This window comes from Chelonoidis abingdonii, chromosome 10 (genome assembly GCF_003597395.2).
Source record: "Chelonoidis abingdonii isolate Lonesome George chromosome 10, CheloAbing_2.0, whole genome shotgun sequence".
NCBI lineage: Eukaryota > Metazoa > Chordata > Testudines > Testudinidae > Chelonoidis > Chelonoidis abingdonii.
The window spans coordinates 44,264,288-44,289,797 of record NC_133778.1 but is presented as its reverse complement, the minus strand read 5'-3'; the positions used below and the strand labels follow the sequence as shown (position 1 = coordinate 44,289,797).

At 43.8% G+C, this 25,510-nt stretch overlaps 1 protein-coding gene across 2 annotated transcripts in view; it reads right to left on the bottom strand.

Annotated features, from left to right (window-relative positions):
- The window catches only part of TTC21B (tetratricopeptide repeat domain 21B), an 87,657-nt gene that overhangs the window by 43,516 nt on the left and 18,631 nt on the right, over positions 1 to 25,510 (bottom strand). For both annotated transcript variants that reach the window (XM_032770920.2, XM_032770919.2), the window contains exons 8-15: positions 22,215 to 22,313; positions 20,709 to 20,901; positions 11,152 to 11,249; positions 10,394 to 10,594; positions 7,393 to 7,522; positions 6,579 to 6,736; positions 4,209 to 4,427; positions 1,882 to 2,120 (exon numbers count right to left, since the gene is read on the bottom strand). In XM_032770920.2, the coding sequence (XP_032626811.1) occupies positions 1,882 to 2,120; positions 4,209 to 4,427; positions 6,579 to 6,736; positions 7,393 to 7,522; positions 10,394 to 10,594; positions 11,152 to 11,249; positions 20,709 to 20,901; positions 22,215 to 22,313 (1,337 nt within the window). The remainder of the gene's footprint in view (positions 1 to 1,881; positions 2,121 to 4,208; positions 4,428 to 6,578; positions 6,737 to 7,392; positions 7,523 to 10,393; positions 10,595 to 11,151; positions 11,250 to 20,708; positions 20,902 to 22,214; positions 22,314 to 25,510) is intronic.

Sequence of the window (25,510 nt, the reverse complement as noted above, 5' to 3'; positions counted from 1 at the left end):
GGTGGCAGAGATCGTGATCTTGGAGTTCTTTTAGATTTCTTCTCTCTGCTGGAACCAAAGTTGTGATGACTAGTTACCAGGGCACTTAATGAAGCTCCAGCTTGGAGGACATCTCCTCTCTGGGATAAGACGTGCTCCAAGCAGCATAGCCTTAGTCTTGCATCCCTTGATTTTCTGGTGCAAGAGGTGGTGGAATGGCAGATAGAGCACTTATCAGGGATGTGCCCTTCCTCAAGGCAAAAGAGACATCTGCTGTGTTTATCAATGAAAGGCATCAGACAATCATGGGAAGGACAGGATTCACATGGCCCCTGCCCAATGGCTGACATGAAGTACTTCACCCTGGTGTATAGAGGAGTGTACCAGGGGCCTCTTCAATATATCACTCTTTTTTTCTGGCACATCCAACTGAAATTTTTAATAAGGAAAAATAAATATAGATGCAGGAAAGACAGTCAAGGTTCTGTCTCACTATCAGGAACATTAAGGGGGAACTGAGGGAGGATCGTGGCTGCTCTGCCCTTTACGCCCTTTTATAGGAGCATGAAGCAGCACAGGGTGCACGTGCAGTCCTGATGAATACTGCTGAAATGATTCCAAACTCACATGCAGGGGTGCATGCACATCTACAGTGGATTTCACTCTAACATACTTGAAGAATGGCTATTTCCAAGAATAATCAAAATTGATACTGAGAGTGTCTTAACTTTTCTAAGAGATTCTAATCTGCGAAGTTTATCCTGAATTAAATATTTTTACTTAAAAAAAATAGCTTGCATCCATTCAGCATCCTTGAAAGTTCATATCGTGAGAATCACATATCTGGATATTATAGTTGAAAATAAAGCTTTGTATTAAAGTAAGCACACTTGTGATAGGGGCCATTCCTCCCTCCAGTAAGTCCTCTTTCCAAGAGTCATTTCCCCTTTTCAGCAGCCCAGAAACCTGCAGATGGAGACCTTCTTGCCTACAGCTGAATATATAGACAGCAGGTTAGCAACAGCAGGCAAAGTAGGGACAAGATTTTCTGCTTGATGGGGAATGATTCTTTAGCATCATACAGGGGGCCAGAGGGGTTGGGGGAGGGCTTTGTTGGAAGAGGAGAGAGCCTGAAGTGCCCAGAATAAGTATACTTTTGCCCTTAGCACCACAGTACTATTTACTGAATGTATATGCTCAACCTCAGGATACCAGAATTTAGACCTTCACAGCTTTGTACGATGTTTAAAAACAAAAGCAAAGAGATTTACGTGACATTCCATAAGCCAACAACCTGCTTATGGCAGTTATGATGTAACAGTACAGTGACTGATGGAGTATCACAGAAGACTGGAAATCAAATTGTTGAGTTCAGGAAGAGTCAAAAGGTTGGTTTTTATTTTTGTTTTTTTTTTAAAATAAATGCACACGCTAATGTTCCTTGCTATCTGGGGTTTTTAGTCAAAAACTGAAACAAAGCACAAATCATTTACTAAAAGGGCTTTTGAAAATGAATAGTATCTTCTCTTTCTAAGTGTCTATGTATGATGTGGCAAAAAAGTTATTACTATGTAATACTGCAGGAGTTTAAATATTAAAATAGTTTTATTTTGCAGATTTAAATTTTGAGAACTATACACTTTCCTTAATACTCAGAACTATGCACGTTTCTCTTTTGAGACTTCCTGAGTCTATTTTAAAAAATTATTGCTAATATATCAGCCATTCATTCGGTTTTTATTCCGAAAAGTTCTCTTAGGTAAATGGTGCTTTGCATTGCTACTTTAATGGATTATACGATCAAGATAAATGTAATAATTTAACTTATTTTGGGGGAGGGAAATGAGGGCTGCACAGAATATCAGTATTTCACACACAGAAAGTTTATGGTATATACCTTACCTATAGCAGCTTGCATATAATTTTTTCTCTTTTCTGTATTGAAGATAAATGTCTGCCATTTTTTCCTTGGCTTGTACAAAGTAAGGCTGTTCAGATGTAATATTTCTGAGCATAGTTAAGGCTTGTTCAATATCTCCTTGTGCAAGAGCCAGGTCTGCATTAGCAATCACAACTCGTAGTTCTTCAGGGGTGCCAGTAAATTCATTGATGGCATCTTGCAGTACTTTAGCAGCTTCATGCTGTAAAACACAATTATTTTTTCTCTTGATCTCAAGTTAATGCATCTGAGGCGGCCTATATTGCAAATAAATGGATTACCACCAAGGACAAAAACAACATACTTGCAATATACTTTAAAATGTTTTAAAAGGGAAAAGGGGATTGTACTCTTGATTAGCTGAAAGCTAGACAAGGTGAACAAGAAGCAGATAGACAGCAGCAAACATTACAGTTGAATGCATAAGAATATACCACAGTATGTATTACTATGAAATACACGTTCAACCAAATGTAATTCCAGGATGGAGCTAGATCCAGCTACACTGGGTAAATATATTAGCCTAAATATCTCTGTGACAAAGTAGGGAATTTTCTTAATGCTTAGTATCAGGGTTGTGCATGCCTCAGTTTCCCCTACGTGCTGCATGTTTAATGAGGTGGTGGGAAAGGATGAAGAGGACCAGATGTGACTCCTCTTAGCAGCCTGCACCCAGATAGCCTGGACACTGTAACCTAGAAACTGATGGCCTATAGGCCCTCCCAGCTTGGGAGTCAGCCGAATTTGGTGACAAGGAGAACCAAGGGCTGGAGACATCAGGTAATCTGTTTGCCTAGAAAAGAAGAAAAAGGATGGAGGAGGAGCCTTGGAGGTGAGATAGAGTAGGCCTGTAGTGGGGCAGCTGCCCCACTCCTGGAGAAAAGGAGTAAAAGCAGCCAAGCTAGGCTGACTGGCCACAGCTGGGCCTATAAAAGGGCTGTGACCCAGGAGCTGGGTCAGTCTCTCTCTAGCTGTGGAGAAAGAAGGATCTGGCTGCCTAGGAGCTCAGGGTACTGGGAATAGAGCAGTGCTGGGGAAAGACAAAAGGAGCCGGGGGGCTCTGGCCTGACAACTCCCCAGGCTGCAGGCCATGGGAAAGGCCAAAGCAGGTATTGGGGTTGAAGAGATGCAGCCCAGGGTTAGGCAGTGGCAGCTGGTCCAACCCCCTTGCCAACGATGAGTGACCTTTACAGACCGCAGTTTGCCCCGTGACTAGGAGCTAGAGGACAACTGGCAGTAGCCACTGAGGCAAGGTGGGTGACAGGGTTGAGGGTTCCCCTAGGAGGGAGGACCTAGGGCCTGGGGTCCTTCTGGGGCAGAACCCTGAGGTAAAGGGCACCGGGGTCCGGGAGGGATATGGGGCCAACGGAGGCGAGACACTGGCCTGCAGAGGGCTCTCCGTATGCTGGAAAAGAGCAACTCCTAGATGAACAGCAGGAGGTGCTGCACTGGTGAGTCTCACCCTCGCTACACAGCCGCAGGGAGGAGTGGCACTTCTGGGCTGAGACTAAGAGACCTGGATGCTGGACAGTCCCAGATGGACTGTGCTGAGACTTTCTATGATCAAGGCCCCTGAGAACTTTCTATGCTGGACTTACAATAAACCCTTCTGTTTTTATGCTGGCTGAGAGTCACTGTAGTCTAGAGATTGGGGTTGCATTGCTCCCTCTGGGCACGGAGGCCCCCAGTGGGTCCACAGCTATTGGACTCACTGAGGGGAGCTCATGGAGAGAGAAAGGCATGCTGAAGGCTTAGAGGTGTGGTTCCAGGAGGCGGAGGAGTCTAGTGCTTAACCCCCAAGAGTGAGACTCCCAGGGAAGGCTGTTACACTGAAGGGGGTTCCCTCCCAGGGACCATAAAGAGCCAAGAGAGCACTGACCCTGTGATTCCATGACAGTCTCATACAACTATGAACCGCATAATTGTTGATCATGGCATTTAAGTGATCACAGATGGGCTTTGAAGTTAACTCATCACAATTAAAGGAGAGACGGGCAAGCGTTTCATCCAGTTTGCACGCTCAGAGCAGTATATCTCCACACTGAGAATAGCAAAGAATTTTTGTGTGTCTCAGAACAGCCTGAGAACCAAACTCCAAAATACTTTGAAATTCAGATATTTCTATGTCTGCAAAATTGTTAAGTCTCCTAAAGTCAACACTTCCTGTAAAGTACTGTAGGGGTTTGTCATGGACTAGCTCAGGGATAGATGCCTTTGTTAATGGAATAACTGAGGTCTGCATTTCACCTCAAATATACACTGCATTTTATTAAACTGCTCATTGTCATACCTGTTCTCCATTCAAACGATGAGCGTCTACCAATTCCAGAAAGATAGATACACGATTACTTGCATCAATTTCTTTTCTTTTTGCTTTTGAGAAAGCCACAGCTCCTCTCATTCCAGGTAAATTCATTGCCATCTGCAAGGTCTTAATAGCTTCTGATATTTCTCCCATCTTCTTTTGAGTCTGGGCTTTAATTAAGTGATACAAGGGATGTTCTCTCACCTGAAATATAAGAAGTTATCAGTTTCTACATTCTGCTTTACTGTTAAAAAAAATAAAGCACCCTGAGAAATAATTTAATATTTGTTAATTATCTAAGATATATTTAGAGAAAGGGATAATAAATGCTAATAATTAAGGCTACATTTTAGTCACGGGTATTTTTAGGAAAAAAGTCATGGACAGGTCACAGGCAGTAAAAAAAAAATTCATGGCCTGTGACCTGCCCATGAAGTTTACTATATACGCCGAACTAAAACTTGGGCCAGGGGGCTGCAGGAGCTTGGGGGGCGTGATCCAGGGGTGTCACAGGTGCTGAGGGAGGGTGACCCAGGCCTCCCACTGGTGCCGTGGGGGAGGCGGGCAGCAGCACATGGCCCAGGCCCCCTGCTGGTGCTGGGGAAAGGGGAGCAGCGCACAGTCTAGAACTCCTGCTGGTGCTGGGCTGGTGGCGCTGGCAGACTCCCTACCTGGCATGTCCCTGCAGCTCCTAGGGGGAGGGGCAGCCGGGGGGCTCCACAAAATCCAGCTCTGCTGCTCCCACTGGCGAGGAATCAAAGTCAATGGGAGCTGCAGGAGTGAGGTGACTGTGGGCGCAGGTAGTGCGTGGAGCCCCCTGGCCCCTCTGCCTAGAAGCTGCTGAGACATGCTGATGGGAGCATGGGAACCTGGGAGTACCATTTCCCCCCTTTCCCCCGAGGTAAGCACCGCCCTGTACCCCAGCCCCCTGCCCCAGTCCTGAGCCCCTCCCAAACCCAAACCACTGCTGCTGCTGCCCCAGGGGCTGCCCACCTTGGGCAGCCCCTGAGCCAGCCACACCAACCACTGTGTGTCTGTCACGGAGGTCACAGATTCTGTGACTTTGTGTGACCTCCATGACAGACACACAGTCTTACTACTAATCCATGTTATACTTGTGTCTAGAAAATGTAGTTTTACTTCTATTAGTAAAGTTGTCTTCAAAGAATATGCAAGACAATTTTTTTTATTTTTTTATTTTTTATTAAAAACCCACATACCATACAAAGGAAAGAATCTCATGAGTAAGAACCCTGATCTAGAGATGAAAAGACATGCACTAGACCATTACTTAAAATGAACCTGCTTGTTACAGGTGTTTTCTGAGTGTCTCCTCTCCTAAACCATAGACAAGACCACATGTGCCTCAGTAAGCTGGTGCAATATAGTTTCAAAAAAGAGTGGAACATTCAAAGATATACATAATTAGGCAATTTACTTATACACACAAACCCACTGTAGCATTCATTCACTCTATCTGCTTGAATAGGTCTGTTTTGATATTAAGGGGAACAAATGGAAAGAGTAAGTGTGCCTCTATACAAAATGTCAGGCATATCAGTAGGTATTTTTTTCATTCAGCTTCTCTATGTCAATGTTTGGAGAACAGAAGCTGGGAAGAGGAGTATTTTAGAAAGGAAATAAAGACCAGCTTGTCTCACATCTACCTTCCACCAAAGCCCTATCAGGATACTCACTCAGTATTCATTCGTGCAAACTGCCGAGCATGCTGGCCCAGGCTCAGCGAAGCACTTAACTCTAAGTAGTCCCAGTGACTTCAATGGACCAGAGTTCTCAGTACCTCGCAGTACCAAGTCCTGAATCAGGCACAATAGATGAGAGTGGGGAAAGCCATTTCAGAACCACCACTGCTTAAACGTGCTGGCTTTGCTAATCAGGGAACAAGGAAATACTGACAGTAACAATGTTCCTAGGTTTCTTGAAAGGCAGTATGACTTTGCATAAAAGAATATAAGAAGAGTGGTCCAAACCTTTCATAACTTTGTTGCAACGTGTCTCTGGAACTAAAAATCCGTTTATACAGTATGTCCTTATACACTGTAATACTTATTTCTGTTACCAGTTCTCTGTACAGAGTGAGAGATCAGAAGAGAAAAAAGCTGTTTGTTTCTTCTATATTCCACAAGAAAATTCTGATACCTGGGGGCAAATCAGGAATCCTGACTTCACACTCCCAATTTATCTTGCAATTAAAATTATTCATCTGACAAATGTGTTCAGATGCCAAGCTTGTGGTGAAAAGTATTAAAATCATGCATTTTGTTGTGCAAGCTATAGAAGAAGTCTTATAAAACTGATTGAATAAAACAGTTTAATTCCTTTGATCAAACTCACCTCAAAATTGTAGCTCAGACAAAGTTCCAGGGACTGAGAACAGAGTTTAAAATTGTTTTGGGACAAATGAACCTGAGCCATAAGTAAATGAGCATCTGGATAAGAAGGACTCTGTTCCAGGCAATGCTGTAGGACACTGTGGGATGCATCAATATCACCTAATGATTTAAACAAAATAGCAAAAAACAAGAAAAAAATCAAAGACCAGTATTGAAGATAAATGCCTCTTACTTAGGCCTGGTCTACACTGAAAAATTCACACCACTGACCAATGCAGTTAAGCCAACCTAACCCCCAGTGTAGACACTGCCTCTTGAGAAGGAGTGCTGTTGCATTTCAAGTGTAGACAAGCCATTAGCCTCTCTATATTTTACATATAAAGGCCTCACAGCTTGCTTTTAAGATATACATATATTTATTTAACAGGCTGGTAATGACCTCAAATAGCAGCTACTAAATACTTCTGATCAGTGTCATTGTGAGTTGGAGACAAAACCAACCAAAAAACACAGCAGAGACAGAAACGGCTCCATTATCCCAGTCCCTGAGCCATCCACTCTCTAGTCCAGTTTGATTTTTTTGTGAGGTGAAGTCTTTCAATGCTACATTTCTATTTTTTCAGGAGTGCATTTTAAGGGAACAATCAGGTAATAAAGCCAGAGGAAAGAAATAATTCTAGTACCGTGTTAAAAAAGAACAGAATATAAGAAATCAGATATTTGTATTGTTATACAGTACTTTACAATGGAAGAAAAATATTTAATTTATTTAATACAAAAATATTTGTATTTTTGCAGCCACACACATATATTACCTGATAAGTATTTCACCTTTGCAATTAAAAAGACAGCATGTAGAAGACCTGGTACAGTTTTTACCACAGTTTCAAGGACTGAGGCACAGTGTTTGAGCAGCGGTGAAGGGGGTTGTCCTGGATTTGCAGGCTAGAAATAAGAACAGATCAACTGAAAAATTCATTTTAAGAACATGAACTAGTAAAAAGAAAGCACTGCTAATCTTGCTCAGCCTAAGAATCTGGAAGTTCAAAAAGTGAAAAGAATGTGTCACCATGAAGAAGCAGTGGAAAGTATTTTAAATATAAGAGGCCAAATTCTACTCACATTTATACCAGTGTAAATGCAGAGAACCGTTATTAAAGTTTGTGGGACTTGACCAGTGTAAGATTTGTATAAATTAAATCATAATCAGGCCTTCTCTCTCTGGTTGTACATAAGCCAGTCCATCACACTGGGGCCAGATGATCCCCAAATAGCAATAATTTGGCTTCAGGGGAATCAAAGCAGGTACGTCAGGGGAAGGTAAAGTTAAGTAGGAGGCCTGAGTCAACAGGAGCTCTGCTTTGTTCTTCCACCACTCACTGGGGGGCCCAGGACACCCCTTCACCACAGCACCTCTATGTTGTTGGGGCTCAGCAGAATACAGAGCAGGAGTTGGGAAACTGCAGCTTTCCACGGCATGATCTTCTGTGGACCTGGCATAATTATACTAGGAAAATCCACATGGAATTTAATGTTAGAAACAGCCTTAATTTCCCTTCACAGCTTCAACTTCCTCCACACCTCCTAGTCCACAAAGGCGGCTGTAATGTGCAGCCCCAGGAGGGGAACAGGCTGAAAGAGTTCCTCAGGATATTTGATGCGGTAGAAGAGGGATTCCCTGTAATCAAAATGGACGGTCCCAACATCTACCCAGTTCGGTTATGCAGGCTATATTTCCTCTTCCTCACTAACGTCACAATCTCCTCTCTGTGAAAGGTAAGATGTGGCTCTCCTTGCAGTTTTGTCGTCATTTTCCCTTCCTATTGGTTCTTCTAAAAGAAAAAATGTCTGACCACTAGTTTCCATCCTCCTTTAATTCTCTAAAAGAGCTCAGAGTGCCAATGTCATTGGAATTACCAATGGAATTATCTTTCTGGACAACAGCCACTACCAGCTGAAGTCTCAGAAATAACTAATTAAAAAACCTTTAACTTCAAATATAGTTCACATCGTGGCAATTGCTGTGTCATCTTTTCCATTTTCCAATTCCCCAGCTCAATAAAATGTGCACCTTTCTAAGAAGAAAAAAATTCAAAATTATTTTTTTCAGATGAGATGCTACGTAAAAATAGATTTACATTTCTTATGGGTGCTATTTTCTTTACTGTATAGCCTTGTAAGAGGCTACAATTGTTTGCATCTTTTTGGACTTTAAACACTGTCATTTCACTGCAATTTTTGCCACAACGGTTGTGAGGCATTCACACTACCATGGAATTTACAGTCTGTTCTTGAGAAACTAGAACACATAGCAAATAATTTATAGGACTGTCATATAGCAAATTGTCAACATATGCTAGAAGTATGTATAATATCTGAGCTAATGCCCAACAATTACTTATTAAGATCTTTCCTCTGTAACATACTTAGAGTTATTTTCAGTTATTCTTTTTCTTACTCTTTCTTGGTGCAATATCTTAACTTAATAGCTTGAAGACCCCTTCCTTGGTATCCTGAAAATAGTTATAAAAGTGTCAAATATTCCTGTTGTCAAGCCCAACATACGACAGGATGCCATCTTCAACCATAAAAAAATAACCTACAGTCCAGATAATTTATATTTTGTTTGAGGTTAAAGAGTTAAAATATCATTATATATATTTATACCTGCACATAAGTAGAAGAGAAATGAATGCATGTATGTTCGAAAATATCCTGAGCAGACAAACTACATACGTGTGAGGGGTCAGGAATGACCACTGTGACAAAGTTCCTCCCCTACTTTGGTGGGTCCTGCGCTTATTGGCGGATTTGTTCACCTCAGTGATCTTCCCCTCTTGTGGAACCCACAGTCTGGGTCAGCTCCTCCTGTGTCTGATCAGGAGTTGGGAGGTTTGGGGGGAACCCAGGCCCGCCCTCTACTCCGGGTTCCAGCCCAGGGCCCTGTGGATCGCAGCTGTCTATAGTGCCTCCTGTAACAGCTGCATGACAGCTACAACTCCCTGGGCTACTTCCCCATGGCCTCCTCCAAACACCTTCTTTATCCTCACCACAGGACCTTCCTCCTGGTGTCTGATAACGCTTGTCCTCCTCAATCCTCCAGCAGTACACTCTCTCACTCTCAGCTCCTTGCCTTCTTGGTCCCAGCTCCTCACTCGCACTCCTTCTCCTCTGGCTCCTCCCTGCCTGACTGGAGTGAGCTCCTTTTTAAACCCAGGTGCCCTGATTAGCCTGCCTTGATTGGCTGCAGGTGTTCTAATTAAAGTAGCTATCTCTACTGCCTTCTAGAAAGATCTTAATTGGCTCCAGGTGCCTTGATTAACCTGGAGCAACTGCCATTTGGTTACCAGGGTACTAGGGATTTGTTTAGCCTGGGGCTAACATACCTGTTTCTCAGTACTTTACTGTAGACATCTAGCCTTGCCACATCACACCACGTGATCAACATCTAGCCTTCACATTAAGTTATTTAAGTGAGTTCTACTCCGTTATATTCTCCATATCAAACAATAGATCAAATAACTGTATATACAGCACCTTGCTGTATATGCAGAGCACCTTGCATTTACATTTAACCCCTCCTCAAATATAACTGCTGCATTTTGTATGAAGAAAATGAGATGTAAGTTAGCAGTTATTCCAGTACAAAACTGCCAAATATTTAAAACAAATTTTTGCTTCATGTCAAAAGTAAATATGCTTTTGGTGATTCTTCTAAAAAAAAAATCCCTTCTACTTGTAACTATTAAATGATATTAAAAATGGAGTCCTTAGATAAATTCTAGTTTTCAGAGGACGAGGTCTAATACTACTAACCTGTGTTGGGCAAAAATTAAGATATTCTCTAACAATTTCCAGCACAAAATCAGGGTTTAGTTTTTCAAAGTACTGTATGCCAAGAGGTAAGTCATGCAATGATGAAAAGTGAGTATCCAGAACATCATTCAATAAGTGAATAACTTCTTCTTGTCTTTGATGTTTCTTCATAGCTAAAACTGCACGCAAGAAAGACAGTTCCTGCAAAAAAATTAAAATCTTTTTTAACGCCAACTGTACTAGTTTTGTTACTTTTTATTATTTATCTAGCACCACTCAAAACCTCACCATTTTTCTAGGCAACAACTAGATGCAACGATCTCAGCAAAAGCTAAATTTAGGAATATTGTAACAATTATATAATGCCACTGAAAACTTTAAGAATGACCACTGTAAGGTGTACATAAAGATTTGCCATACAATGCATTTCTTTTTCAATTTATTGGTGCAATTATAAGCCATTCTAGGCACATAAGTAAGTTAAATTTATCAATGTTAACACCACCATTAAAAAAAGAGGCCCTTTTCCCCCCATCCAATCCAAACTTAGAAAAAATCTGAGTAAACAAATAGTCCCCATCTAGCAGGCCAACACTAACTTTGTTTGACCAAAAGACAGAAAAAGGAAATTTCTGAGTTAAGCATCCACCATTAAGATTACTCTGCTCCAGAAAAATAGAGATGTTAAACTGTAGTAATCTCAACCAGGCCACAACTTCAGATTAGAATCAAAACACTTCAGTGTAGTCATCTTTTACCCCAGATTTCCCAATTGATTGCTGAATTTCATTAAGGAATTCCAACTGCTGATCTGCATCTTCTAATTGCCCTTCAATTATCTGACATCGGATAATTCCTGCAACAGTAAACATTTAATTTCAGTTTCAGCTTTATGGTGGCTATACAGTGTTAAGCTGTCCAGAGGGTCCTCACCCCCCACCCACCCTCATTAACCAAGTTTTCTTTACCTCTGACCTATCAACTCCTCCACCTTTTGTCAATAGGCTGATGGAGGAAAAAACAAAGAACTAAGACTTATGACAGACGCACAGGGTTTATCTACAATGTAAATTGTTTTCTACGGCTATGTCCCTCCTTCACAAAAGCCATCTCTTCTCTTTTTTCCCCACCATCACATGCTTTAAACTTTGTCCAGGAAAATACAGCTTAAAGAAACAATTTAGATATTTGATAAAGTTTCAAAAGTTATCCTTTTGACATTTCATAGCGTGCCCTAACACGCTTCCCTTAAGTGTTTGGGCAAAGTCTTGGTATTCATTATAGTTCGATGGCCTATGGGAAAAATATCTGTGGAACCTCTCTCTCTCCCCCTCCATTCTTAAACTACTTAGCAAAAGAGTAGACACCTAACAGAACAGTGTTTAGCAACACTCTCAGAGGTTTCTCTTTATCTAATGTCTTCTTACGAAAAAGCGATACTAATTCACTACATGCAAAACCTTGTTTATAGAAGTGTGATTACTAGTAGGTCTTTGATTCACCAGTCTTGTTTTAACTTGCAGGTTTCCACCATGCTGTCCTTATAATCCCCTTATACTGTTCCATGCTTGGATTCAAGAACATGGAGAAATCAAACATGCTTGTGTCCTTCCTTCTGAGAACAAAAGGCTGACAGGTCTCTCAATTCTAAAATAGGATTTAAAAAAAAAAAAAAAAAGTGTGTGCAGGTGAGACTTGCTTTTCTTTTCTCTCCAAACATTAAAAATGTAGCTCCTCTCCAGGCTGGAAGACTGATGACTAGAGAATTAAGATAAATTATGAAAAAATAATTTCAACCCTTCAATTAAGGTAGGAAGAGCTCAAAACAAAATGTGCTATACCTCCAACAAAACCAGCGAAAGCCAGACTTTATATTGCTGTTTCTTAAAAAAAAAAACAAAACACCACCACACACAAAAAAACAACGCTAAGAAAATTAACGTCTTTAAAGTCTCTTCATACATCAGACAGGAAAAAAAAAATGGGCACAAACTCATTCTTTCAGAAGCAATCTTGCTCACTGAAGTTTCAGTATACTGCCTGCACCCAACAGACGCATGGCAGAAAAATGGTACAGAATGAATGATATAGGTCCATCAAGTAACTATCACGGACTGTTTTTTGTTTTCCTTATAGACGTTGGATTTTTACCAAGAACGCATTCTTCCAAGATAACGGTAACATTTAAATACTTTAAACTCTTGCAGTTTAGGGTAAATATTGGGTCTTTTGACCTTTATGGTTTCACTTTATTCCTATTTTGAGTGGAAACCAGAAGAACATATGCATTAGTCTTAGCCATGGATGCCCAGAAGAGCTTGTTCTCTCAACATTCTTTGAAAAGTGTTACTTAATACTGGCTTTATTATAGCACGTAGGAGTCCTTGTCCTGGTGCAGGACACTGTTACATTAGATGCTGTACAAACGCAGAACAAAAAGATGGTCCCTGTCCCCAAGGAAAATGGGATACAAGGTTTTATGGATATTTGTGGTTTGCAAAAACATTACACTGCATTAGAAAAAAGCTCAGTTGAGACTTCATAAGTGTCAAAGCATGCAGTATGATTCATAACAATAGTGCCTTCAGGCACTCAGCATCAAGAGAAGCTCTGGGGGATGACAACAACAGCTGAAGCATTAAAGAGTTAAAGGGTGACAGAGCAATAAATCTAGCTGTGCTCTCACCACAAGTAAGGCAGCAAACAAATAAAACACTTGTAAAAAAAACAAATGGTGCCTTGATTTAAATTTTAAATCTATTCCACCCTCGACTGGAATAAAGATTCTGTTTATGGATATGTTATGTAATTTTTTACTTTCATCTATCCCGTGTCGGGTAGGGACAGGTGAGGCAACAGCACTGAAGACTAGCTTCTCTCCTGTAGCTACGGAACACACAGCCAACTAAGCCTACTGTGCCACTCCTAATCCAGAGCCCAGAAATGGCCATTCACAGAGTTCTAGCAAACATACAGGCACAAACAGCACTACCATAATACAGTCAAGCCTCCCTCAGAGATACCTGCCCTATACAGACATCACCAATTTTTCAGCCTTGTTTCTTAATCAAGTCAACTGTATGATTCAGGTAAGCGTGAGAATGGGAGTTTACCTCCTCCCCCATCTTCAGAAGGTTCCTAAGGAGCATGGTGAGAGACAAGAGTCTGAAAGTGACATTTTTAATCCCTCATCCTTGGAAGAGAGAAAAAACGGTAATCCATCTTTTTCATAACTGTTGTTCTTAGAGATGTGTTGCTCATGTCCATTCCATTCTAGGTGTGTGTTTGCACTCATGTGCGTGGTCTTCGGAGATTTTTGCCTTGGTGGTATCCATAGGACCAGCTGTGGCACACCCTGGAGTGCCACGCTGAAGCGTCAGCATATCAGGCACCGCCAGCAATACACTCTTTCAATTCATTCTGCTGATAACGCTGACAGAGGGGCAGGAGGACAGGTAATGGAATGGACATGAGCAACACATCTCAAAGAACAATAGTTATGAAACAAGGTGGGTAAACCTTTTCTTCTTCGAGTGTTTGCTCATGTCGATTCCATTCTAGGTGACATACAAGCAGTATCAATGGTGGTGGGCTCAGTGTTCACGGTCTTACAGCTTGCAGCAGTGCTCTGTCAAAGCCAGCATCGTCTTGAGCTTGCTAGTTAAGCACATAATGAGATGAGAACGTGCTGACAGACGATCAGGTAGCAGCTCTAAGATCTCTTGGATTGGTACCTGTGCCAAGAAGGCCTCTGATGACGCTTATGCCCTAGTCAAGTGTGCCGTCACGATTGTTGGTGGAGGCACTTTCGCCAGCTCATAGCAGCAGCAGATGCAGGCCATGATCCAGAACAAAATCCTCTGAGCAGACACTGGGCGACCTTCATTCTGTCTGCTACCGCAACGAACAACTGTGTTGACTTATAGAACAGCTTTGTTTTATCTATGTAGAAGACCAGCACCCTTCTGATGTCCAGCATATGTAGCCTGCGCTCCTCATCTGAAACATGAGGCTTTGGAAAGAAGATGGGTAAATATATAGCTTGGCCAGCATGAAACTGGGAAATGACCGTGGGCAGAAACATTGAGTGTAATCGCAGCTTGACATTATCCTTGTAAAAGACCATATAAGGCGACTCCAAAGTAAGCACCCTGATCTCGGACACCCTGCGGACTGATGTTATCACAACCAGGAATGACCTTCCAGGAGAGAAGCAGGAGAGAGCAGGAAGCCAGAGGCTCAAAGGGAGACCCCCGAGCCTAGACAGCACGAGATTCAGCTCCCTGGGGAGGCTGGGATCCCAGATATGCAGGTAGAGATGCTCCAGACCTTTCAAAAACCATGCCGTCATGTCATGAGCGAAGATCGACCTGCCTTGGAATGGAGGATGGAAAGTTGAGTTAGCAGCCAGGTGGACCTTGATCAATGACAGAGATTGGACGTTGGAGTTTGAGATAATCCAGTCTCCTGCAGTGGGGCCTGCTCGGCCCGAATATACTGTTCCGAGGCCTAGCACGTAAATCTTTTCTATTTGGCCAGGTAAGTCACTCTGGTGGAGGGTTTTCTGCTACCGAGAGAGATTTGCTGGACACAGGCCCAGCATGCTTGTTAGTCTGCACTTAGCCGTGCAGTAGCCATCCCATCAAGTGCAGTGCTGCCAGGTTTGGATGCAAAAGGCTGCCATGGTTCTGGGACAGCAGATCCGGCCAGAGGGGCAACTGCAGCAAGGCAGCTACCAAAAGGCTCAGCAATATGCCGAACCAGTGCTGGCGAGGCCACATGGGGACTATGATGATAATTCTTGCACTGCCTTGTCTGATCTTCACAAGGACCCTGTGAATCAACAGCACTGGCAGAAAGGCATATATCAGTGCCCCCGACCATGGAATGAGAAAGGCATCTGACATGGAGCCCCTGTCCATTCCCTGGATCGAACAGAACACGTGGCATTTTCTGTTCTACTTAGATACAAACAGGTCCATCTGAGGAGTCCCCAACAAGATTATGCTGACCACCTCCAGATGGAGCGACCACTCGTGGAGAGATAATAAAGTCCTGTTGAGGTGATCCACCAGGATGTTCTTGGTTCCAGGCGGATGCACGGCTATCGGATGAATGGCATGCCTCACACAAAAATCCCAAAGGCAGAGAGCTTCTTGACAAAGATCCGAAGACCTGGCACCGCCCTGCCTGCTGATGTAATATATTGCAGCAGCATTGTCCATCAGGACCTGTACCACCTTGCCCTTCAAGTGGTGAAGAAATGTGAAGAAAGTCTAGCAGGCCAGGCGAACCACTCTAAGCTTCCCAACATTGATATGGAGGGCCAGATTGTCCCACAACCAGGGGCCCTGGGCACTCAGCTCGCCCAGGTGGGCACCCCAGCCCAGGCCTGAAGCACTGGAGACCAGGGTCAGCGACAGACAGGGTCATGAAAAGGATTTCCTCCAACATTGAACCTGGGTCCAACCATTAATCTAGGTACAACCTGATGTGGTTTGACATCCTGACTACTGAGTCCAGGTTGTGCCTGTTAGGAATGTAGACCGATGCCAGCAATGCTTGCAGGGGCCGGAGATGGTGCCAAGCATGGCTGACCATGTTTGCACAAGCGGTCATGTGGCCCAACAGCCACAGGCAGGTGTGAGCCATGGTGAGTGGATAGTTCTTCACATGGGAGATCAGGACCGACATGGCCGCCCACTATGAAATGGAGGAAAAGTCTGTGACCTGGGAATATGGAAATAAGCATCCTTTAAGTCGATGGCAGTGTACCAGTCTCCCAGATCCAGGGAGGGAATGATGGAGGTCAGGGAGACCATGGGAAACTTCAACTTTTTGAAAGACCTGTTGAGGCAACGCAGGTCCAGGATGGGTCTGATGCCCCCTTTTGCCTTCGGGATTAGGAAGTAGCAGGAATAGAACCCCTTGCCTTTCACGTCCTCAAGAACTTCCTTCTGCTCCTGGGGGCAGTGGATGTTCTCAACTTCTTGAACAAGGAGTTGCTCGAGAGAAGGGTCCCTGAAGAGGGATGGGGAAGATGGGGGGGGGGGGGAGTTGTTAGAGGGTGAGGTGGCCAAAAATTGCAGGGGATAGCCTGGAGATATTATGTCCAACACTTAGTGGTCTGAGATGACCAGCAACCAGGATGAACGGCAGGGATGAAGACGGTCAAGAAAAGAACAAGGTAGATCTGGGAAATTGATGGGGGTGACACTCTTGAGCACACCTTCAAAATGAGCTTTTCAGGCCCCCGGGATGCACTGGTGAGGAGGAGGAGGAGGAAGGATGGCAATGACTAAAGTTTGTGTCTCTATCCCTTCTCCTTGCAGGCCCAATATGGCTGCCAAGGCCTTGGCAGTGGAGGTGGCTGGCACTGCTTCCGTCCAAACTACGGTGTATGTATGCCCAGGGAGCAAAGAGTGGCCTGAGTGGCCTTTAACCCATCCAGCCTCGTATCTGTCTGTCCGGAAAAAGAGACCGTTCCCATCAAATGGGAGGTCCTGGATTGAGGTCTACATCTCTTGGGAAAGGCCGGCAGTCTGAAGCTTGGAGCTGCACCTCACAACCACCACTGACGTGACCACCTTAGCTGCTGAGTCTGCCACATCCCACGCCATTTAGAGGGACCACCTAGCTGCCACAGTGCTCTCCTCTACCAGGGTGCCAAATTCTTGGGCCAAACTCTACAGGAGGGACTCGACTCCCTGAACTTACGAAGGGAGTCCCATAAGTTAAAATTGTATCTGCCCAAGAGGGCCTGATAATTCACTATCCAGAATTGCAGGCTGGCAGTTGAATACATTTTTCTCCCAAAAAGCTCCATGTTCTTGGCATCTTTATTTTTGGAAGCTGAGCTGGTGTGCCCCTGCTTGTCTTTTTCATTAGCTACAGAGACAACCAGTGAGCCTGGAGGTGGGTTGGTATAAAGGTACTCAAACCCTTTGGCCGGGACAAAGTACTTCTTTTCAGCCCTTTTGGAGGTGGGAGGAATAGATGACAGGGTTTGTCAGAGGACCTTGGCAATTCTGAGGACCATGTCATGCATTAGTAGTGCAATACGGGAAGGGGTAGAGGCTAAGAGGACACTGAAAAATGTGTCCACCTGCTCAGACATCTCCTCTACCTCTAGGTCTAAGCTCTCGGTCACTAGTCAAAGCAGGGCTTGGTGGGCTTTAAAATCATCTGGCGGGCTGGCCCACAAGAGTCCCATGACCGCCTTGTCCGGGGATGAAGATGACTGTACCACCGAGGGAGGCCCCTGGGCATCGTCCCCTGTGGGGGAGGGAGGTTTACGGGTGGGTGGAGTCTCCTCTAACTCGACCCGAGCATGACTCATGCACCGAGCCCAGTGCTGTCGGTGACTCCAACTGTTGCTTCAAAGCAGTGGCAGATGAGTGGTGTGAAGAGGGAGTCATGACTGGCATGCCCCATGCACCCCAATAAGGCCATTGCGGTGGCCACTGACCATGCTGCCAAGGCAACGTGATCGATGTAGACACGGCCTCAGGTGCCCGATCACACCGCTGGAGTTGGGGCAAGGGGCTGAACTGCCCTTCTATGCCAGAGGAATCCCCTTTTGGTGACCACAGTGGTGTCCTTGACGCCTGCATCTGCCTGCTGACTGTCACTGCCGAAGACCGGTGCCTGGTGTGAGAGGATCGATGCTACTGGGACCAGAGCCATGACAGGGAGCACTCCCACCAGACAGGCGACCGAGATCTGCGCCAAGAGGACGACCAGCATGAGGGCGAACAGTGCCAGTAATACGGAAACCGGAGCCTTCACCTAGGTGATCTGCATCAAGACGGCAGGAACCGCGATCGTGGTGCCAGTGACTGAGGACAAGCCCCAGACGATCCAGGCTGCAACTCTGGAGATTTGTGGCACAGAGGTGCAGGGCGCTGCCTTGTCTCGGAGGATTGTCGGCGCTCCACTGCCCCCGAGTGGTTTTAGCGGCTGGTTTGCCCTCGTAGGAAGTCTTTGCCATTCCCTGCAATGCCAACACTGCAAGTGGAGGCTTCTGCTCTCTCAGTGCTGGGGGAGCTTGGGAAGGCATCGATGCCATCAGGAGTTTGGGTCCCATACCATGGGAGTCTGTGGTGGATCCTTAAAGGGGCTAAGGGCCCCGACCAGGCAGGCAGGTATGCATGGCTCCGGAGTGGCCTTGCAGCCTGAACTGGGTCCTTTGCCCAACATCCCATGGCCCTTCTTGCCTAGTGCTGGGGAGACATGCTTTTTTATTTTCTTTTGAGGCACCGGTGATGGGGAGTGGTGCCAGGCAGAGGCCAGCGCCAGGTGCGTTGGGCACCAGGACTGAGATATAAGATGAGTCTTGGCAGGACAGCTTGGAAGCCGGATGAAGGGCAGCCTCCATATGGACAGTCCGCAAGCAAATATCCCACTCCGAGTCCTATGTCTAATTTTTTTTACAAATATAAACACTTACGCTTCACATGTGATTCCCCCAAGCACTTGAGGAAGTTGCTATGGGAGTCACTTACAAGCACATGACTGTTACAGTCCATGCAGGGCTTAAACCCTGGAGACCGGGGCATGGACTGCCTGGGGCAAAGTCCCTGCTGGAACTAACTTCGCACTAACTACTATAAATAAACTACTTACAAGGCCCTAAGGCCTCAAAGCCCTTGAGGTCAGAAGAGAAGAAACTGCTAGCTCTTGCTGTGCAAGGAAAGGTGCTCCAACTAACCACCTCAGGCAGTTAGAAGTAACTGAGAGGGCGTAGGGCCGGTGGTGCCTGATATACCGACGAAAGAGCACGGACTCAAGGTGGGGGGACCACAGCTGGCCCTATGGATACCACTAAGGTAAAAATCTCCAATGACATTGCACGTGAGCATGCACACCCTTAGAATGGGATTGACATGAGCAAGCACTCGAAGAAGAAAAATAGGATTAAGCTCAGTATCAGGATTGCCACAAAAACCTGATAGCTTTTGGTGCCAAAAGGAAGTGTAGTACAAATTCTAACAAACTCTTTCATTACTAATTTTTTTGTACTGCAGTAGCAGTTAAAGGCCACAACCACAATTGAGGTTTGTTTGGACTATGTGCTGTACAAACATGAGTCATGCCATATACTTCAGTGAGAGGCCATATAAGAATCTGACCCCTTAAAATAAATAAAAAGGACTAAGTATATCACATGACTAACACTAACAAAAATAATTAAAAATATCTAATACATATTTCATTTCCAATCTAAAAATATATTGTTCTGTTGATTCATAGAGCCAAGAACATTGTGTGAAATTATTACAAAACTTCACTGTACCAAAGCGAGAAAATAAGAGTCAAAGAACATTTTAAAAATAAAGACCATCAAGTAGTAAAAGTGTTATTGGTTTCAGTCATCAATTACAAGTTACATCTTCTTCCCCCTCAACCTAACTAGCCTCTTCAAGCTGCTTTTTTCTTCTGCAAACCTGAACAAACATTTTCAACTATCAAGTTATATCACTTAACAGTCCCTCTTGGCATGGAAGCAATACCAGTATCTTGCAGTTGCTTTTTGATGGCACAAAAAATTGTCGATAGGATATATGAAAGGGGAGTTTCTTGTTAGTCTTGCAGTCTTTAAGAGGATCCTATTCCTCATGGAAATACTGTATACCAAATGTTTTTGATTTGTGAAATAACTTCTCTAGTCAGAGTTATCCTTGCAACAACCAATGAAAGCAAAGAAATTTCGAATTCTAGCATTTTTTTTTAAACACACAAGTCATTTATTGCATCGGTTGTAATTCTTCTCAAAGACATAACAGCTGTAAATTAGAAAAAAGAACAAGCTTTTTGCAAAAGGATTCGAGATAGTCTCCTCAACATGCATCTTATGGTTACCCATTAATGTTACAAAGATGATTTTATCTTTTCAAAAGCTTACAGAGCAATAGAAAAACCAGTTAAAGGAATGCTATCAACTTGAAATCTAGCCAGTTAAAAAAAATATATTGAAAGCACTACAAAGCATATACTTTTCCCTGATTCCTTCTGCCACTGTGTTTTTTCAAATTCCATTTTATTTAAAAAACCTCTCTCACTCTCCTGTTGAGGAGTGAAAGACCCACCCAAACAGGAGGAATGACCCTATGAAGAAAATAGTGAAATTCGCAATAAAGTGCTGTCAAATGCTCTGAGAAAATAAACTGAAAATAAAGCTTTAATCTTTCTGTTATAAGTAATTTCATGCATTATCTGTAACAACAGTAGACAAAACAAATCAGAGAGAAGTACTTCTAAGTTGTCTGTGTCCTTTTAATAAATGGTAAGTAATAGAAAAAGTCTCATGCCATACCTGTTAGCGCAGAAACACTTGTCTCATCAAGCACCATAGCAGTCTTGTACCATTTAAAAGCCTCTTTCACCTTCCCTTGTAAAATCATCTGGTAGCCAAGTTCTGTAGCAATTTCAGAATCATGGGATGCCATGTCAAATGCTCTTTCAACTAAGATCTGTGTCTGTTGAAGGATGAGGTGGTTCCTGCCACACTAAAGTTAGAAGAGTTTTACATCTGAAAGCTTTCAATCTTAACCACTTTCACCACATTTTGAAAAAAACAACACTCAAAGTTACAATGAATCTTTAAAAGAATTTGCACATTAGATTTTAAATAGGAACACTGAGTCCTCACTTATCTCAAGGATGGAGGAGCAAAAATACCATATCTTCTGTAATCACTTATCTCTGATATATTCCTGTGCATGGGAGTTAGTTTTAGGAGATTAAAACTGAGCACCCAGTTTTCAAAACTATTGGATAATATGCTGATATTATACCAACCAATAATTGAAAGTAAAATACTACTGTCATCTTGTTGTTTTTTTTTGGCTACAGACGGGTGAGAGAACTCTCAAAGATCAATCTGTTCTCAGGTTTATACCACCACTCGTTCCTGTAGCATCTCAATGCCTCAGATATCTAACAAAGACTAACTTACCCTGCACTGATTTTTCTAATATTTGTGGTTCTATGTAAGCAATGCTGACAACAGGTGCTGGGACACATTATTTATTACAGATAAATGAGGTGTTTAAGGAGTTATAACCTGTCAGTAAAATTCGTTCCCTTATTACAATTAAATGGAATAGATGCTCCCTACAAAGGCTTTGGTGAACAGCAAGTAATTTACAAATAATCTGTGAAATGTACAATTATTTGAGTAATCTTATGAAAACAAGCTTATACTTTACCTAGAGGCATTTGTTTCTCCCTCTGGTAGACTACCGAGACTAGGTAATTTGGTAGACTAAGTATTTTTTTGGCCGCATCATATTAACCATCATCCACTTATCCAGAAGTTTATAAATGAAATTTATTCTCCAATAGCAAATGGGAAGCTCCTCCTGGTGTTTGCTGTGACCCAAGCTTTCCATGCAGAATTTATGCTTTCATTTTAAAAGTTACATATTTAGCCCTTACTGTTATAAACACACTCTTTCAAATGTAATTCACTTCAGTGCTGTCCTCCTAAGTCTGCAGAGTACTCCAATGGCATTGCCATGGCTCAGGGCTTTACCAAACAAAAGCAGAAGCAAGAGTATGAAATTAACGAGGCTGTTCAGCTTCACTGCTATTTAGAACTCATGTGAGCAGCAGAGAAAATGACTGGCTAGTAGGTGTCTCTTTTCTCAGCCCTTACAGTGAATTTTCAAATATAGAGACCAAGTTAAACAAATCAACCCACTTTCTCTCTCTCCAAGTAATGTTTTTAATTGACACACCATCCCTACTACCAAAAATCAAAAGCAAGATCTATATCAATTATCTGCACTTTGTTTAAGGAAAAAAAAAGTACACTCACTGTTCTGCTGAAAGCTAATGCCATTTTACAAAATAGTTGAGGATTATGTGGTTCCAACTTGTCCAATGCATTAATAAGGTCTCTCAGTTTGGCTGTAGCCTAAGAGAAAGGAACACTATGATCAATATGGAACACAATACCTCAAAGAACATCACAAACTCCAGTAGCATGACATTCTGTGAGCCTTATTCCAAGATATAAAAGGATCTTAATAATTCAACCCAAGAAAATACATGTTTTCAAGTATTGGAAATAACTTTTATATAGAAGTCAAAAAAAATACTCTGGAACTGCTGTGGCAGCAAAGGGACAGAAAATTTATTCCTACACCTAAAAGGCAGGTTATTTCAAGAACCAGTAAATAAAATCAGCTTGGAAGCAGAAGAGAGATCAACAGTTTCTCAGACGTGTTCTTCAAACATCAAAAAAAATAAAATAAAATGTACATTTTTAAAATACTCCTCCAGAAATCACACTGAGCTTCTTATCTACAAGGCAATTTTACCTTGAGTACAAAAGATTTAGGGAGGAATAATTAAACATCATCTATACTGAAAGATTTGGAATAATACATGGTTCTAAAACTATAAAGCAGAAGGATAAAGGAAAATAATTTTCAAAAGCAACTAAGTGACTGACACCCTCTACCCATGTTCATCACTTTTATAAAGTTATGATATATTTTACACGAAACATGCTTTTTGAGGTATCATTTGAAAACTCAATCTGCTGAATATTGTTGTCCTGATAACATGTATGTAATAACACTGTGTTTAAAACGATGAGGTTCTGCTTCATGATGTTACTCAAATATATTATGGTTCTGGGGAATGCCCACAGACTAGCTTCTCAGAGACAACCAAGGACTGAACACAGGTCTTAGAAAACTATTAAATCCTTAAGTGGCCATCCTCCAACAAGGGAGGTGTTGAAAAGAAGCAATTTACAATTCCTCTAAAAGGACCATCTGGAGCTTATGAACACAATGGAACTGCCTCTCACTGTGACTCAGCAAGGGTTTTTTCAGCACAAAGAACTGGACTACAAGGGGACGGTGGGGGAACTGTCTCATTACCCCTATTCTCCTCCCATCTTTCTGATCGTGACATCAACAACTCTCAAAAAACTGAAGTACATGGGGGAACGGTCCCACGCTGGAAGGAGATGCAGCCTCTGAAACATATTGCAGCTTATGGTGAGACAGATCTTTTTGCTTTTAAACCTATTAGCCTTGGTAAAGTAAGAATTTGCTTTGCATTATATTTTTATTTCTTTTGTAGGACTCCTGCCTGGAAGGCACTGGAAATCTGGAAGGCTGCTGAAGCCTGAAATGCTTCCTGGAAGCCAGGGGCATGTAAAGGAAGCGAAGCATGGGCCTTGAGCCTTTGAGGCGTGAAGCTTGGAGTCCATCTGTTCGGAAAATAGGGAGGTACCCTCAAAGGGGAGGTCCTGTTTAGACTGCTGCACTTAGAGAGGCCCAACGATTGGAGCCACAAACAGTGCCTCACGGTGACCGCTGATGCAATTGTTCTGGTTGCTGAGTCGGCCACATTCAGAGCTGTCTGAAAGGAGGTCCTGGCCACCATCTTGCCTTCCTTCAAGTCTGAAGCCCCTGCTAGGATGACCAGACAGCAAATGTGAAAAACTGGGACGAGGGTGGGGATAATGTGAGCCTATATAAGAAAGAGACCCAAAAATGAGGATCATCCCTATAAAATAGGGACATCTGGTCACCCTAGTCCCTACAGAACTGGCACTTCTCTTTAACATGAGTTTCTCCAAGGCACTTTAGATAGCTAGAGTGCAGGTCACTTACTGGCGTGGGCTTGCCACACAAGGTACCTCGACGACAAGGACCACTATATACACTAACTCTCAAACTACACAATAGAGTACAAAGTTCAAACCACTGGGAAAGAAGCCTTGCAAGAGCAACAGGGATCGTTCCAAACAACGATCACATGTGATTAGAATGAACTTAGAGGATGTGGCACTGGCAGTGTCCCTTGTATCAGCCCATACATGCACAACTGCCGGGGGTGCTAGAGTCAGTCCTATGGATTCAGCTAAGGGAAAAATCTCCAGCAACTGTGCACGCAGTGCACACACACTTCGTATGGAACGGACATGAGCAAGAACTTGAAGAAGAACTAAGGGGATGCAGATGTAGGCAACAGATGTAGGCAAACTGAACAGATGTAGGCAAACTATGGCCCGCAGGCTACATCCAGCCCACGGGACCACCCTGCCCGGCCCCTGAGCTCCCAGCCAGGGAGCCTAGTCCCCGGCCCCTCCCCCGCTGTCCCCCTTTCCCCACAGCCATGCCGCCACGCGGGCTGCGCTATGGAATGCCGCTGCTGCTGGGCAGCATGGGGAGCACAGCTGGCTCTGGCCAAGTGTCGTGGCTGCGAGCTCCTGCTGCTGGTAAGGGGGCGGAGGTCCTGGGGGCAGTCAGGGAGGAGGGGGCAGTTGGATGGGGTGGAGGTTCGGGGGGGCGCAGTCAGGGGATGGGGATCAGGGAGGGTTGGGAGTGGGAGTCCGAGTCCCAGGGGGCCTGTCAGTGGGTGGGGATGTGGATAGGTGTCAGGAGGGCAGTCAGGTGACAGGGAGGGTTGGATCAAGGGGTGGGATCCTGGGGGGACTGTTGGGGCGGGGGTCCCAGGAGGGGGCGGTCAGGGGATGAGGAGCAGAGGGCAGTTGGATAGGGGGTGGGAGTCCCAGGGGGGGCGGATAGGGGTCAGGGCAGTCAGGGGACAGGGAAGAGTGGGGTTGGATAGGAAGCGGGGGTCCCGGGAGGGGGCAGTCAGGGAACAAGGAGCAGGGAGGGTTGGGGGTTCTGAGGGGGGCAGGAAGTGGGAGGGGGCGGATGGGGGTGAGGGCCAGGGAGGCACACCCTTCCCTACCCAGCCCTCCATACAGTTGCGCAATCCCGATGTGGCCCTTGGGCCAGAGAGTTTGCACACCTCTGACTTAGAAGCTCAAGTCCCATTTTCAAAGTGACTTGGGCTCTTAAGTCTCACTTAGTTGCTTTTGAAAATTTGTCCCAAAATCTTAAATTTGCACTTTAAAACTTTAAACAAAATTTCACTGAGCTTCTGAAAATCTCTAGTGGCTGTATTGATATGTTACAGTTACACACTTCCACAAGCTCTGTGACTACGCACCAGACCAGTAAAAGATGATATCTTTTCACATAAAATAAAGATGGTTAGGAATTAATATGACACAACTACTCTGATTATTAAGAGATGTGCCAATGTCCACAGACTTATGAACCGATTCATGATGCTTTTATT